This window comes from Leuresthes tenuis, unplaced genomic scaffold, assembly GCF_036924035.1.
Source record: "Leuresthes tenuis unplaced genomic scaffold, fLeuTen1.0.hap1 SCAF_9, whole genome shotgun sequence".
NCBI lineage: Eukaryota > Metazoa > Chordata > Actinopteri > Atheriniformes > Atherinopsidae > Leuresthes > Leuresthes tenuis.
The window spans coordinates 31,130,794-31,145,946 of NW_027325363.1; the positions used below are offsets into that span (position 1 = coordinate 31,130,794).

Genomic DNA, 15,153 nt, shown 5'->3' on the forward strand with positions numbered 1-15,153 from the left:
ATTTCTTGCGTTCATACATTCATTCAGCCTGCTGTGAGTAAAATTCAATTAAAAGCCATAAAATCAACCAAGTGTTCTCATGGCAATGTTGTCTGCACTTTTCTCATGCCATTTGTATTTCAAGCTTGACAACATGGCAAATGATCAGGGTTCGAGTACAGTATGGTGGAGGGTCTCCTTCTATCACACTACATACCATCAAAATGACTGTACATACCATGAAATGGTTAGGGTTAGGGCTAAAGTACAGGTCGAGACATAATTTCCTCGAAATGTGTAGCGTGAAATGACACGCAAAAGTACAAACAAGAGAGGAGATGGAATAAACTCAATTGAATCAAAGTTAATTGGCTACAGATTATGCTAAAACACCCCCTTTTTCGAAACCCACCCAACCTCGGCAGGTAATTACACAGTGACCACCGGTTGATGAGGACACAAACAAGTAGATTTTAAACTGCATTATTTGTTCTTTCTGTAACCTTCCTCTTAATCATACCGGTTAATGAAACGAGAAAAAGGGGAATTCGGTGAGATTTAAAAAATTTACATTTACAGTTAATAAATACTTTAAAAAACATATTAATGGTTCAGATAATAAACAGACTCTGCAGCAGCCTTCAGACCACAAAGGTGAGACCGTTTTATTTCAATGGGGTATGACATCAGCATAGAGAGACTGAATTTGATAATTAAGTAAAAACATCAAAATTTTCTTTGAGACACTTCAAGCCAATTTATCTGACCAAATCACTTATTTGAAATGCGAAAATTTCCTTTTCCCTTAATAATTGGTAAGGGCTTTATTTGAAGAAAATGATAAAAATGTGACCTGAGGGGTGTTCCACAAAAATAGCTAGAGAAAGCCAGGCTGTATCGGGAAAGCCTCTCTTAGACTAACACCATCTCCCAATTAAGCCTCAAGTCGTCCCATTAGGACATTTCAGCTGCATCTAAGCGAGGCTGATTCAAGCGACACTTACAAAGCCTCACTATGTGAGAGTGCCCACTGACTAGTGGATAGTGGAAAAAAGAAGATGGCAGAAAAGGAGAGCAAAACAAGAGCTGTAATTTTCTTGGCAGCTGGATAAAAAATGCTGACGGAGCTGTATAATGATTTTAAAAGTGTGATCACCAGAAAAGGTAATATAGCTGCGATTTTAAAAAGCGAGAGAAACGGCCGTAATCAATTGCCAACAGACTAAATGCGTAAGTTATACAAGTTTCATACCATCGTCAATTGCTACGTGTTTATTTCAGTGTCCTCGTGTATTTATGCTCTCCTCTTTGTGTTATACATTTTTTGTATTAAGCATGCTAAATTGTCTCTGTATGAGATGTATTGCACAAATATACACAACAGGAGCAATCTTAACAGCCAAGAGCATACCTAGCAGCAGGTGAAAGTATTGTACAAGAACATATTTCAGAGTTGCCTTTGTCCAAAAAATGTGCTGAGATGTAAATAAGTTGAATATTACCTCCCCAAAAAAAGACAGAAGCCTCTGCCACTGGTGGGGGTCCTTCACCTGAAAAGCTCACACCAGTGGAGGAACTTGCTCTAACCAGCAATCAAGGGCGGCCACTGGTGGAAGTAATAGAGGGAGGGACCTCCTTGGGATATGTTCCCAAAAGTGTGCAGGATCAGTATGTAGAAGGTATTGATCACTTTCCCTCAAATTGTCAGTCTCTCAATTATAATGATGGTGTGCCCATATCTGTCAGTGGTGGGAGACACTATCTGCCTGCTTGATCCCCAGACCACAGAGGACATCCCTAACCCAGTTGTATTCTATTTAATTTTCTTTTGATGGAAATACTATGCATCTCATGCATCCCTGTGATCTCCTGCTTCAACAACTGCAGTGTTTCTCTGTATGCAGTTTGATGGCCCCAGCACATCTTGGGCATTCGATGATGAAACTGTCTGTAGACACATAAATGCCACAGGTCGGCTATTTATTATTAAAAATGTGAAACGTTTGGATGCACCTGCAGTCTACCTATTCTATACCAATAGGCCTAATTATCAGCAATACACTTAACTGCCGGTTGCACAGGAACACAAATTCCAGCAGCAAAGAGTGAAGTAAGTAATTCTTCACTTTACTATCACTACTTACATACTTCGTTTCTCACAGACACATTTCCTCTATCATATGATGTCCGAACTCTGTACAAATGGAAACTTCTATTGGGTATAGAGAGCACCAAAATAGATATGGAATACATGAAGCTGGAGAGGGATGTAAGTTTAAATTCTGACAAAGGAGAAGGTCATGGTGTGAACTGTATTTAATTCTGTTTTCTCTCCACAACTTGAAAAACATGAATAATAAAACAATTCAACACAACTTGAACTTGAAACTTATTGTATGGTTCAAGCAAAGTGTTAGAAATTTGTTTATACATTTATATTCACAGTGGGGTGCCATGACCTAACTTTTGGAAAATTATAAATTATCTCTATTTATTTAGCCTTCTTACACTTGCTCTAATTTAAACTGCTACTGTGTCAATGCTAAATTATGAAAATACGTTCTAACTCAAAGGATCGACAGAAATATGTGTCCCTGTATAGGTCCCTCACTGTGTCAGGTGAAACCCCGAGTCCTTTCAGGCACTGGAACCTGCAGGGAATGAAGCAAGACAAAATGTACAAAATACTATTAATTTAAGATGGCTCTGTCAGAAGTCAGCCATGGTGCCTGAGAACTTTAAGCAATTAACCTGGATTTAATTTGTCCAAGAATCATGTACTGATCATGTCCTAGAACCATGTACTGATCCATTTAGCCACTTAAATTATCTCCATCATAGATCATCTGTATGCATGGAGGATAGGAGTCAATGATGAGGTACTTGGTTTCACAGGGCATTAACGTAACATTGCTCAGCATTACTCAAAGGGGTTGATGTGGTGTTTATCCAAATGCGAAATCCAGTTCAGAGTCTATGGACAATTATCCCCAATACATACCTGTACATTTAGGCTATGGAAAAATTTTCGGTTTACGTAGTCAGCCTCCACAGGTCGAGCAGGGGCCTGGATGCGTACATGGTTACAGTTGAGTGCACCGATAACATTGGGGAAGCCTGAGGGAGATGATGAACTTAATCCAAATACGTCAGCCAGTAGGTTGTTTTATATTATCGGCTATTTTAAATGTGAAGCAGCAGCCTGAAAGGACCTGTCCCCCATTTTTCTGAGTCTGGTCCTGGGTGGGTGCAGATCGGGTGTTTGTGAAATGTGGGATGGAGATGTAATAAGGTATCAATTAGTTTAAATGAATATCATGTTCTTTTTAATTTAATTTAATGTTCAGTACTTGTAAAGTTACGTTTCTTTATTTGCGCTGGCACTAACTGATTGATTTATTGATTTTTTGAGTTAGTGAAAGTGTTTTTTTATACAGGACATGAGTTGCTGGAGAGCGGAATTCTTAACAGGTGGAACTTTCTTTCGGGAGTCTGTTTCAGCCGGTCGGAAATTCTTTGACGCAGCTGAGCTAAGCTTGAACGTAAGCCTGCCCAGGAGCAGGCCAGTTCAGTGGCATAAACTACCATGGTTACTCAGCGGGCATTCAAATAAGCCACGTTGGTGGAACAGAACTCTTTCTTAAATGAGCCAGACTTACAGCTTTCCCTTAATCCAGCTTTGTGGAACACCCCTCTGGTTTCACCATCATCCCCGTGCCCGAGAACAACAAACCCTCGTGCCTACTGGACTGTTGCATTAACATCAGTGGTCGTGAAGGTGTTCGAGAGGCTGCTGAAGAACTCCATCTCTTACTCCATTCCCAGCAACCTAGCATCATTCCAGTTTGCCTACCGCCCCAACAAATTGACAGAGGATGCCATTTCCCATGTCCTGCACACCACTCTTTGCCATGTCAACAAGAAACAAGGCGACTATGTGAGCTTGCTGTTCATTGAATACTATTTCAGCATTCAACACAATAATGCCCCATAGACTGTTCTCAAAGCTGAGGGATTTAGGACTCAACAGCCATTTGTGTGCATGGGTTGTGGACTTCTTCATTGGCAGATCACAGGTGGTGAGAGTTGGCAACTGTGTCTATATCACTGACAGTATCCCCATCAACACAAGTGCTCCACAAGGGTGCTTACTGAGTCCTCTGCTCTATTCCCTATAATTTCATGACTATGTGGCAACTCATAGCTCCAACACCATCGTCAAGTTTGAGGACGACATGGTAGTGCTGGGCCGTATCTCAAACAACAGTGAGATGGCCTATATGGAAGAGAGGGAGAACTTGGCCCCTTAACAACAAAGGGACTCCAGTGGAGAGGGTGAGCAGTTTTAAGTATCTTGATGTCCACATCTCAGAGGACCTGACATGGTCTGCACACGTTCAGGTTCCACCTGAGACAACTGAGGACGTTTAGGGTCTCTTCAGGGATCCTAAGGACTTTCTACTCAGGCGCCGTTGAGAGCATTCTGTCACAGAACATCACTTCCTGGTTTGGGAATAGTTGTATACAGGACCAAAAAGCCCTACAGTGGGCCCATCCCCATGCAGTGGGATGCTGCTGCAGGGTAACTCTCCCATCACTGCAGGACATTTACACCAAGAGATTTTTTTACCCTCAGGTCATTAGACTTCTAAATCCTAAAACATGCCACCACGCCCATAACATTCTGAACATCTGAATGCACATTACTAATTGCTACACACTAACCATCACCTTGCATCTGTTATCTTTTTTTAAAAAACTTTATTGCCTTAAATGCATATTAACAGGCAATTAACATCACAAAGGAATACAAACAAAAAAACAATAAAAAATCTTGAGAGTGGGTCTCATTGTCACACAGATAGCACTGTAGAGGGTATAGCACATATTCTCACTAGTTCTGTACTCCAAAAGAAGGGGATATTTTACATTAGAAAGAAAAAAATAAAAATAAAGTAATAATGATAAATGAATACAGTGTATAAGCATCCTAAGTGAGATAGTCAGTAACTGGGGTCCACCTTCTCATAAAAGCAGGTACTTTTAGCTGTAATTGGGCAGTCATATTTTCCATCATGTAGACATGTTTTACTTTCTGTAACCACTGAGTCTTCATCCAATTGATAGTAATATTTTTTCTTGCAATAATCAACAGGATATGTAATACATAACATTGTTCTGTGGTGAACAGGTGATCAGGAAACACATCTAATAAAAATAACAAAGAGTCCATAGGAAGGTCCACTGCCAACATTTTTTTCAGTTCTTTTTTTGACATTTTTCCAAAATGTTTGTAATTTCGGGCATTCCCAGAATATATGAGTATGGTCGCTGACCATACCACAGTTCCTTCAACATTTGTTGCTGGGATTGTTCTTGGAAACAAAAGTTGTTAGTGGTGTCCTGAAGAACCTAATTTTGACTTTCCAGTCAAATTCTTCGCCTTGTGACATCTGGAACATATGTTTTCCCAAGAGTCATCATCTATTATTACATCCAGCTCCATTTCCCATCGTTGCTTTATGTGTATTGTATTGTCTGACATATCCATCATTAATTTTTTGTACGGGATATTCGTTTTTTGTGTTCAAACAGATGTATGAAATAGCTTTCTATATTTGTAGGTTCCTTTCGTATATTTTCCCAATCTGAATTTTCTGTGACATAATGTCTGATTTGTAAGTATCTATATATATCTCTTGAAGGTAAGTCAAATTTGTCTCGAAGTTATGAAAAAGATTTGAATACTTGTCCATCCAGGTATAATTATTATTATCAGACCCGTCATACACAGTTGGTAAAAACTCCAGTCCCCAACGATCACATCTCTATACAAACAAGCATAATTAAGTTTACAAAACTCCACCTGCGCTGGTTTGATTTCTGTGGCGTTGATAGTTCTGTCCGCAAAGCACCGCGCTCTTGAGCTCATGCGTGGCGAACAGCAGCGCGTGGTAGAGCGGATGCTTTCGCTTTCTGTTATCGTGAACTGTGGTTGAAGTGTTGGCTCAGATTAATTATCCACACTCAGTGGATCAACAGTGAAGGATGGACAGTAAGGAAGCAACACTCACCTGCGGTCAGTGGTAAGAGTTTACATATTTGTTAAAGGAAGACACACCGAGCTACAGTCAAAGATGTGTTGTCTAAATTGGATTTAAAGATCATGGCATGAATATTCAGAACGTAAGACGTAAACAAGTATAGTGAGAATTAAGGTATATAATAAGGACGTTCAATTTAATAAGCTGTAATAGTTAAATCATTTTTCTTGAAATCTTTAGAAATACTTTAGAAAAAACAGTGAGTGCATAATTTCACTTTAGTGTACAGTCGTCACTAGAAAACAAGTCCTTTGCTTTCGTTTTTAGAACTTCTCCCTCCTGCTTGTCAGGGAGAGGATGGCGTCCTGTATGAAAATATAACAATTTCCTGAGTGCTCACGATGTGGCAGGTGACGTGATGAATTTAGAGTCAAATAATTCAATTTGCCATTTATGTTATGCATTTCTTTTAAAACTTCCTTTTAATACACAGAGAGAGAGAGAGAGAGAGAGAGAGAGAGAGAGAGAGAGAGAGACGCTCTTCAGCTGTTAACGTGAACTTAGAAAAAGATTTAGAACAAGTATGCTTCTTTCTTTAAGCCACAAGGAGGTTGCGGAGGCCAACTTCACTCTACATGAAAGCCACTGCAGCCGTTTCCTATGTCTCTGTCCTGACTGTGAAGAAGCAGTTCCCATAGATCAGCTAAACGAACACAGAGAAGAGCAGCACACCCAGGTGCACACACACAACACACACGGTCCCGTTTCCACCATGTCAGAGGGCATATTTGACTTGCATTCATATTCTGGAGACCTACGCTAAACTCAACCATACCTGACCTGTTCTTCTACAACTCTCTGAAGGTGAGATGTTCCAAATGTAACAAGAAGATGGAACGATGTCACCTGCTGGACCATGAGGTGAGTGCCATTGGACTGTTTACATGAACATACAGTTTGGCACTGTACAGAGAACATATGTACTGTAACACAATATTCATATCTCATCTCAGTATTTTGGCAGAAAGGTATATATGTTCAATAACTGAAGAAAAACATTTAACTACTGAAAGACGACAAACACCTATATGAGAGGGACATTTTCGGGTTGCTAAGACAGACATTGCTTAGAGTGGGATCCAGTGATTGTGGAGCTACTAGGGACTGCTGCTTTAATTTTAACTCTTACCTTTTAAACATCTGATCGCTGACTGTCTGATACCAGGTTTGCAGTAACATGTAGCGCACAGTGTGCCTCAGTCTGACTCTGCTCTGCCTTCCAGTCTGATGATTGTGTGGAGCGTCTGCAGAAGTGTCAGTTCTGTGAGCTGGAGGTGCCATGGAAGGAGCTGGAGGACCACCTTCTGGTGTGCGGGAGTCGCACTGAGCTCTGCAGGGACTGTGGTTGTTATGTCAGACTGAGAGACCAGCAAGAGCACAGCTCAATCTGCTCAGACACAGACAAGAACTCAGGTCCACCTCAGACTGCTAGCAGTGCACCGGATACAGCTATGAAAAGTATTTTTAAGCCAAAACTCTAGTGCCTTTGAATCTGCAGAATATATTTTCCCTGTTATTCAACTCCCACTGTGCTTCTCTCAACAGCAAAAATAACAGTGAGCTGTAGAAGATGTGTGCTGTCATTTCCAGCTGAGGATATGGACAAACATGAGGTATTTTCAAGCTTTTATTACTACATTTTATCAAGGTAAACATTATGTCATATACAATATATATATATATGCTATTTTTTTCATAAGTTAATTTTTCTCAAATTTACTAACTCTTTGAGTAAACACTTATTTGAACACAATAATTGTACCTAACGGTAAGTTTTAACTATATCTAATTATTTAATGATTTTAGGTTATCATTTGTTGGCCTCTTTTGCTTAAGACATTTATTTTTTTATCTATTTTCTATTCATTTTTAAAACATTTGGCAGTTCAAGCCCTTTGTCATGGTGCACAAAATTTGTGCTCACCAGGGATAGGTGTTCTGGTGGTGTACATCAGGTGTTGCTTGTGTGAAATTGAAGCATTGTCGGCATACATTTTTAGGCAAATATGTCATATTCATACTGTTATTTCTGGGGGCTAACACATGATTGGAATAGATCTTTTTCGTATATTTCTTCAGTCCTGAGAACACACAAATTCAGAGCTGCAGCTGCAGATATCCAGTCCAGGCATCAGTGCAGAGGTATTCTTGTGTGTTTTTTACTGGCCACAGCTGCTGACTGTCCATTGTGTTACTAAACAGTTCCTATCAGCTAGTGGAATGTTTTATGACTTACGTCAGTTCAACACGACTCGTGGCAAGATTGTGGCTAAAAAAAACAAATCAGTACCAACTGTGGTTCAATTGCAGAAGTGGAAAATCAATTTGAGAATAAAACAGCCATTCAAGTATTTTTCTCTTAGGTTGACATGTTGTGGTCTGAACTCTCAGGTTGTGCACTGCATGATTCTCTTACCGAATTGTTGATTGTAATTTGTGTATGACCAAGTTTACATTTGTATGGTAGCTGAAAGCTGTTGAACAGATCTCAAAAGAAACACAGCCTGCAAAAGAGGGATATTGAACTGCTCACTTTACCTCCTCAAACCAGCTGCTGTGAATATATGGTTGAAAAGGGAGCTGTTGTTCTGTATCTCCATGTTATTTTGACCAAAGCATGTCAGATGTCTCTTTTAGACCTCAGCAAATTGTGAAAAATGGGCAGAATAACTGTGCTTTAAAAATATGACGATTTTAGGGCAGTAACCCCAGATTGCGAACATTGCTAGCAACGAACAACGGTTCATTATAAAATTATAAAATCTTGCTTTGCAAATGTTAGTCATAATTTAGAGAAATACTGCTAAGATGTATTTTTATTTTTGTGAATTCCAGGTGCTTCTGTACTCTTGGACGTACTGTACATGTGGTGTCACACAGTGACAGTGACTTCCATGCTGATTTTCCCTGAGTGTTATGAATTTAATAAACATGCATTTCACTTGTTGTGATTTTTCCTCTGTAAGGCAGAATGTGATTTTTGTTCTCACTTATTTTTGTTCTCACTTATTTAAAGCCCAAATCCACTGTGCAGCAGTTGACTATAAAAATTCATGAATATATGTGTCACCTGTCACACCAGATGGAGTGTTTTCTAGCAACCAGGTGGGACAATGAGAAAGCTGAGCCAAAGGAGGAAGAGAGGGAGGATGAGGATGATTTCTCCTGGCAGGGGGCCACTCCTCAGTTAAGCAACGCCTATCAGGCAGCCTCCCTGACACACACACCCAGCCGTGGTCCCTGGGTTGAAGGAAGAGACCCAAACGAGATCAGCACCTGCCCACACTGTCATCTGGCCCTGCCCCTCTTTACACTGCATTGGCATGAGGTAATGCTCCTGGATCACATATGAGCTGTATGTACTTTGTTGCTCCTATAGTAAGAGTTTTTTCTTCCTCTGTGTATTTTTAGGTGAAATGCCAAACCCACATTCTCTTGAAATACAGAGAGAGTTGAAGAGAACTCGTCAGAATGGGTCGCTGTCTCATTCAGGCTGTTCAAGTGTAATATTGCTTCTCCTTTCATCAAAATTAATGTTTACATCATGTTCTGTTGGGCTGCACAGTGGTGTAGTGGTTAGCACCGTCACCTCACAGCAAGAGGGTTCCATGTTCGATTCCCAGCTGGGGCCTTTCTGTGTGGAGTTTGCATGTTCTCCCCGTGTATGCGTGGGTTCTCTCCGGGTACTCCAGCTTCCTCCCACCATCCAAAAACATGCATATCAGGTTAATTGGTGACTCCAAATTGTCCGTGAGCGTGCATGGTTGTTTGTCTCGTTTTTCTCTATGTGGCCCTGTGATGGACTGGCGACCTGTCCAGGGTGTACCCCGCCTTTCGCCCGATGACTGCTGGGATAGGCTCCAGCCCACCCGCTACCCGATTAACGGACTGTCGGTATAGAAAATGGATGGATGGATCATGTTCTGTTTTAATGACTTATAGTTTGAACAGACACATGACTTTAATGCCTACATGAAGAAAATATATTTCAGAATGTATTAGTCTACCTTTTTGTGAACTTGACACTGCTAGCAACTTTATGATACAAGAGCAGCCACAAAAGTCTAACACAAAGTGCAGTCAGTCAATGGAATGCTCTTTGTGAGAAGAATTTGAACATTTGTTGTATTGTACTTAATTGAGCAGCATTTTTGCAGTCCTTGATGAATACTTTCTAACTTGTAAAAACCGTTTCTTTCAATAAAACGTAGAATATGAAAATATAATATGTAAATCTGTGATTTGAGAAATATGTGTTGAGAGAGGGAAACACATGAGCAAATTATGCTAATTGGCGATGTATGCTAAAATTGCTAGCATAAATTCAGCTAGATTGTGATATATTAGTTCACAAAATGTTACACTTCTCACTAAGTGAATCTGACAGCATGTTAGCGAGGTAACATGGGTTCTATCAGTTAGCTACAGTAGGCAGACATGGGCTGAACATATTTAGTAACAGAACTGAGAACCAGTTTTTGTGCTACAACCCATTTACACAGAGAACTGCAGCTTCTGCTGTATTACAAATCAGTAGGTGGGATAGTTTATCAATTTAAATCATTAATAAAAACATAAAAAATAAACACTGCTTCAGTTCATCTTTTGAATAAAAAAAATCTTAAAAGGCTTTTTACATTAGGGCAGCATAAGAAACAGACTGACAGACACTTCAGAGTGAATTTTATAGGACTGTATTTTGAAATAAATACCACATACAGATAAAACCTTTGCTGTTGCTCACTCTTCAGAATTTATGTATGATGATGGGCTCCCTGTGATGTATGCAGACCACCTCATCAATGTAAAGAGAGTTGGATTTCATATTGATGCTTTCCTGAAGCTTCAGCTGACAACGAACCAGCTCCCTCTGCCCCTCCTCTGACTGGGTCACCTCCTCACGCAGTCTGAGAGCACAGAGATAAGATACACCACGTGATGATGAGCACTCAACAGCAGTATCTACATCCATAAAGTTTCCATCAATTCCCCCTATTTGTTGTATCTATATTAGATATTTAGATTAGATATAGGAGCAGCCTATACAAGATAAAATACTTCAAATTTTAAACATATTGGGCACCCTGTCCCATGACAGGTGTGTAGGAACCTTACTTGTTGATGTGAGCACTGAGGAGCTGGATCTCAGTGAGGAGCTGGGTCTGTGCTGGATCATGGCACTGCTCTTTGCCAGGTCTCTGGTGGCGCAAAGCTAATCGGGCCTGGGCCAAACTCAAAAAATGCTCATTCTGTGTGATGGCCATGTGGAGATCCTCTCTAATCCTCTGCTGGCTGGTAATCTCAGACAGAATCTAGAGGGAATGAAGGCATCACTTGAGGGTCACCCAACCATTTCAAATTACTGCTACTTGAGGTAAACTTCTAAAACACACTTGAATACTAAATCTGATTACCACACAAAGTAAATCTGATAATCTGATTTAGGAAAACATACTTGTGATGCTTGAAACAAGCATAGTAGAAACTTACATGAATCTCAAGAGAACAATATTAGTTTTAATCCTCAAACTTTAGCAAAAAATCTCCAGATCTTTGGTTCGAATCCCTGCCGGGTTATTTCTGTATGGCGTTTCCATGGGTGGGTTCCATCTGGGCACTCCAGGTTCCTGCCACCATTAGGTTCATTGGTGACTCTAAATTAACCCTAGCAGTGAGTGAGAGTGTGCATGGCTGTGTGTCTCATTGTGGCCCTGAGATGGACTGGTGACCTGTTCAGGATGTACTCTGCCACTTGCCCAATGACAGCTGGGATAGGCTCCATCCCCCCTCTAGTGCCTTTTTATCGAGATAATTTTTAAAAACATACTCATTCAGCATTTGGTATCATTTTGTAGCTGCCACATGCAGCATAATAACTGCACAATTTTGTCTGTATATATCTGACACACATCAACCTTTTGAATTAGACAGAATATTGAAGTTAAAAACTGAACTAAACACTTATTTAATAATTATTAAGTAATGTTCCAGGCTTGAGTTAATGAGTATAATGTCTCTTGGGAGGGTGTCAGTACCCTGTACTATCAAAGTCATATTAGTATCCACACATATAGTAGCCACACATTTTTGCTGATAATCCATTTAAAAATAAAGAAAAAAAGTCTTAACGTCTCTTGGCCTATCCTTCAGGGGTGAAATCAGTATTTACTGTAACATCTGTTGTACTCATTTAGTTTCTCCTTGTTGGTCACTCCCTCTGTCACACATACAATATACCGTACACCGTTCCCTACCTTGGGCATTTTATCCTCCATCTGGCTCTTGGCAGACTTGATCTGCTGAACGTTCAGCTGAATGGCTGCTGATGTAGCTTGGACCTGCTTCTGCATGTCAGCTGCTGTTTGCTCCAGCACAGACTCCACCAGGGCCCGCAGGGACATGGAGTTGGTCTTCTGTTGCTCCGCTTTGGCTATGTTGATGTCTGAGAAATTCTCCCACTGCATTGGAGTCACTGCCAAGCTAAGAGATGTTCAGAAACCCATGAAGATTTAGAACTGAACATTTCTATTTTTGTATATTTCCTGATCCTGTAAAAAGCATGTGTTGTATCTCAGCCCCTTCTGGACATCCACTGTAAAAGGAAAGAATCAGCCATAACACCAACATCTGATGAGTGTTGAGTAGGTGCCGGGGCATGGACATATAACCTATGGGAGCATCCTGTGGTGTCTGACACAGGGACATTGGCTGTGGATCTTGTTGGCTCTGTATGTTGCAGGTTAGGGCATTTTTGGATCAAGATGTTTTTCCGCATTCTATGTACACTTGATCTGGTTCAGATCTGGGGAGATTTGGAGGACAGTTTCGGATCTTGGGCTTTATGTCGTGTGCATTGAGCCATTTTTGAGCCCATTTTGATGTGTCGTAAGGGACACTGTCCTGTTGAGAGAATGTGCTCAATCCGCAGCAAAGTGTACGTGCTGCGGCATGTGTGTGGCATCCTTGTGAATGCCAGCACCTGAGGTTTCAGCAAGATGATAGGCGTTATTCACAAAACCTGCCAGTGGCTCATTATAATGATCGATGGTTGTACTTTGAAAAATAAAAAACATTTAAAAGAGTTTGAACTGTGTCTTAAAGGAAACAACATACAGCTGGTAGTTTACCTCGGCGCGACAGTCATCTTGTTTTTTGAGCTCTGCAGGTTGTTGATAGAATGTGTTGTCATTAAGGCACAGGAGTTGTCGATGCATTGAGCTTCGAACTTCCCCTTCAGATCCTGCTCTAAATGGTAATTAGCGGATCGGTTCCGGCTGGAATATAAAGAAACAGGTTTTGTCGTAATTAATCACTAAATGCATTGTATTTTAGAAAACCAGTAACAGGTCTGCATAATTCTATGACCCCCATTATGGAGTGAGTACTTTGTCCCATTTTTTTTTACCGTATCTGCTCAGAGATCTGTTCTAACACACGCTGTAGAAGGGAAGCCACTCCCTCAATAACTTCCCGCTCTTTCAACAGCTCGCCATCCACCTTGTCATGCAGCCTTTCAGAATGGCCACGTTTCATTCTGCAAGTCCCATAACAAAGATACCTTAATCATCCAACTAATCCAAATATATTATACACTTCTCTCTTCCCAATTGCTATGATGGTCAGCCTCTGTGAACACAAATAAAGTTTTTAGCTCTCATGTTGCCTGCGTTTTCATTACTCATTCTGTTTTGTTTTTTTGCTTACTTAAGCCAATATAACCAAAGTAGTTGGGCAGTGTGAAAGCCAATAATAAAAAGGTCCACAAACAAGGATAGACAGTAGAAAAAAAAACAGAAACCAGTAAAAAAAAAAAAAAAAAATTAAAAAGGCTTCAAATCTATTGATTGGTGGTGTGGCAGGTAGCTCTGATTTAAAGAAATGTAGGTTTCAGATTGTTAAAAATCCTCTCTTCTCCATCATCTGGCAACTTCACCTCTCCTCCAAACAGAGATTGGTGACTCTCAGAGGCTCCTTGCTCGCCTCCAGGGCCTTCATAACTCTATTCTGCAAAGCTATGAGGACATCAGTCTCCTCCGTTATATCCTCCAGCTTCATCTCCAACTCCTTCTTCAGAAACTGGATGTCTCTGACTCGCTGGTCTGAGCAGTGAAAAACATAATTCCTCATTGAAATATCTGCATCTCCATTGTGTGCTAAACACAGACACCATCTGACTGGTGCTCTGCTACTTACCAAGTTGCTTATTGTCATCGTCTTGCATGCGTTTGCATGTTTTGTCAGTCTCCAGGATCAGCCTCTTGCATTCGGCTCTGAAGAGCTCAGAGTGGTTCAGCATGACCTCAATGTTCACCAGATCAGGTCCTCCACCTTGCTGGGGACTGTGGTCTAGGACAGACATGGTTCTCCGCTGACAATCGGTGTGAGCAGGAGAGAGGAAGGTTAAAGAGGAAATGGTAACAATGTTACTGCTCTCGCTTAGAGAAAACCAGTGAAATATGTATGAATCTTAACTGGTTTTACTGGTCACTCGAGTGATTTTTTTTCTATAAGAGACGTCAGAAATAACATTTCTGAAACACTTAAAAAAAAAATACGGACACCAATAACAAATGCTCATCATCTCTGAGACAGTGGTAACGCTTGGTAGAAGTCTAGATTCAGTCTCAAACGGTTTCATAACAGACAAAAATAAAAAAGACATTTGGTGTAGCGTGCTTATTAGGAAGTTGGCTCGGTCATATGTCAGATCTTTCTGCTACAAAATTAAATTGCTACAATTTCATTAGAGATGCGCCACGGAAGCAAAGAAGAAATAAAGATATAGAGTTACCAGTGTTCTTTTGAAAGAAACTCTGGCCATATCAGCTAGCGTTAGCATTAGCCGCAAAGTTGCTGTTGCTGCTGGCTGAAGAGTTTTCTTCGAACCTGAACCAGACTTCATAAACGCAGTAAAAATCCAACCAAAAGATTCAACGTTTCGCACCCCTACCTTGTTTTGTCCAACTGGAACCCCCAAAGTTTCACAGCCACCTCTGACGGGAGTGAGGAAGTGGCAAAACAAACGGTTACTATAGCAACCGATTATTACACTTCAGCCGGACGCTTTCCG

General features: G+C 40.6%; 2 protein-coding genes and 1 long non-coding RNA gene across 3 annotated transcripts; 2 read left to right on the forward strand and 1 right to left on the reverse strand.

Moving 5' to 3' along the window:
• Positions 1 to 1,547: 1,547 nt before the first annotated feature.
• Positions 1,548 to 2,004, forward strand: LOC140313807 (uncharacterized). Its single transcript, XR_011917090.1, has 3 exons — positions 1,548 to 1,658; positions 1,726 to 1,787; positions 1,884 to 2,004. It is a non-coding gene; the product is annotated as an uncharacterized lncRNA (long non-coding RNA).
• A 3,955-nt stretch (positions 2,005 to 5,959) lies between these two features.
• Positions 5,960 to 9,653, forward strand: xaf1 (XIAP associated factor 1). Its single transcript, XM_072393053.1, has 7 exons — positions 5,960 to 6,065; positions 6,624 to 6,759; positions 6,888 to 6,944; positions 7,307 to 7,541; positions 7,629 to 7,696; positions 9,166 to 9,411; positions 9,495 to 9,653. Exons 1-7 carry the CDS (start codon positions 6,028 to 6,030, stop codon positions 9,537 to 9,539), a joined length of 825 nt encoding a protein of 274 aa, XP_072249154.1. The 5' UTR covers positions 5,960 to 6,027; the 3' UTR covers positions 9,540 to 9,653.
• Positions 9,654 to 10,761: 1,108 nt separating this feature from the next.
• tekt1 (tektin 1) lies at positions 10,762 to 15,126 on the reverse strand. The gene is made up of 8 exons (XM_072393052.1): positions 15,034 to 15,126; positions 14,277 to 14,451; positions 14,017 to 14,182; positions 13,489 to 13,617; positions 13,211 to 13,357; positions 12,338 to 12,563; positions 11,199 to 11,395; positions 10,762 to 10,990 (listed from the first exon to the last, which is right to left on the reverse strand). The coding sequence occupies exons 2-8, from the start codon at positions 14,440 to 14,442 to the stop codon at positions 10,831 to 10,833; spliced, it is 1,191 nt and encodes a 396-aa protein (XP_072249153.1). The 5' UTR covers positions 14,443 to 14,451; positions 15,034 to 15,126; the 3' UTR covers positions 10,762 to 10,830.
• Positions 15,127 to 15,153: the final 27 nt, after the last annotated feature.

Coding starts and splice junctions, on each gene's coding strand:
- xaf1 (XM_072393053.1), top strand. CDS start 6,028: ATGGACAGTAAGGAAGCAACACTCACCTGCGGTCAGTG. Junction 6,066..6,623: donor ACACTCACCTGCGGTCAGTG/GTAAGAGTTTAC, acceptor TCTTTCTTTAAG/CCACAAGGAGGTTGCGGAGG. Junction 7,542..7,628: donor ACCGGATACAGCTATGAAAA/GTATTTTTAAGC, acceptor TTCTCTCAACAG/CAAAAATAACAGTGAGCTGT.
- tekt1 (XM_072393052.1), bottom strand. CDS start 14,442: ATGTCTGTCCTAGACCACAGTCCCCAGCAAGGTGGAGGACCTGATCTG. Junction 12,564..13,210: donor AAGATGACTGTCGCGCCGAG/GTAAACTACCAG, acceptor AACATCTCTTAG/CTTGGCAGTGACTCCAATGC. Junction 11,396..12,337: donor TGGAGGATAAAATGCCCAAG/GTAGGGAACGGT, acceptor CATTCCCTCTAG/ATTCTGTCTGAGATTACCAG.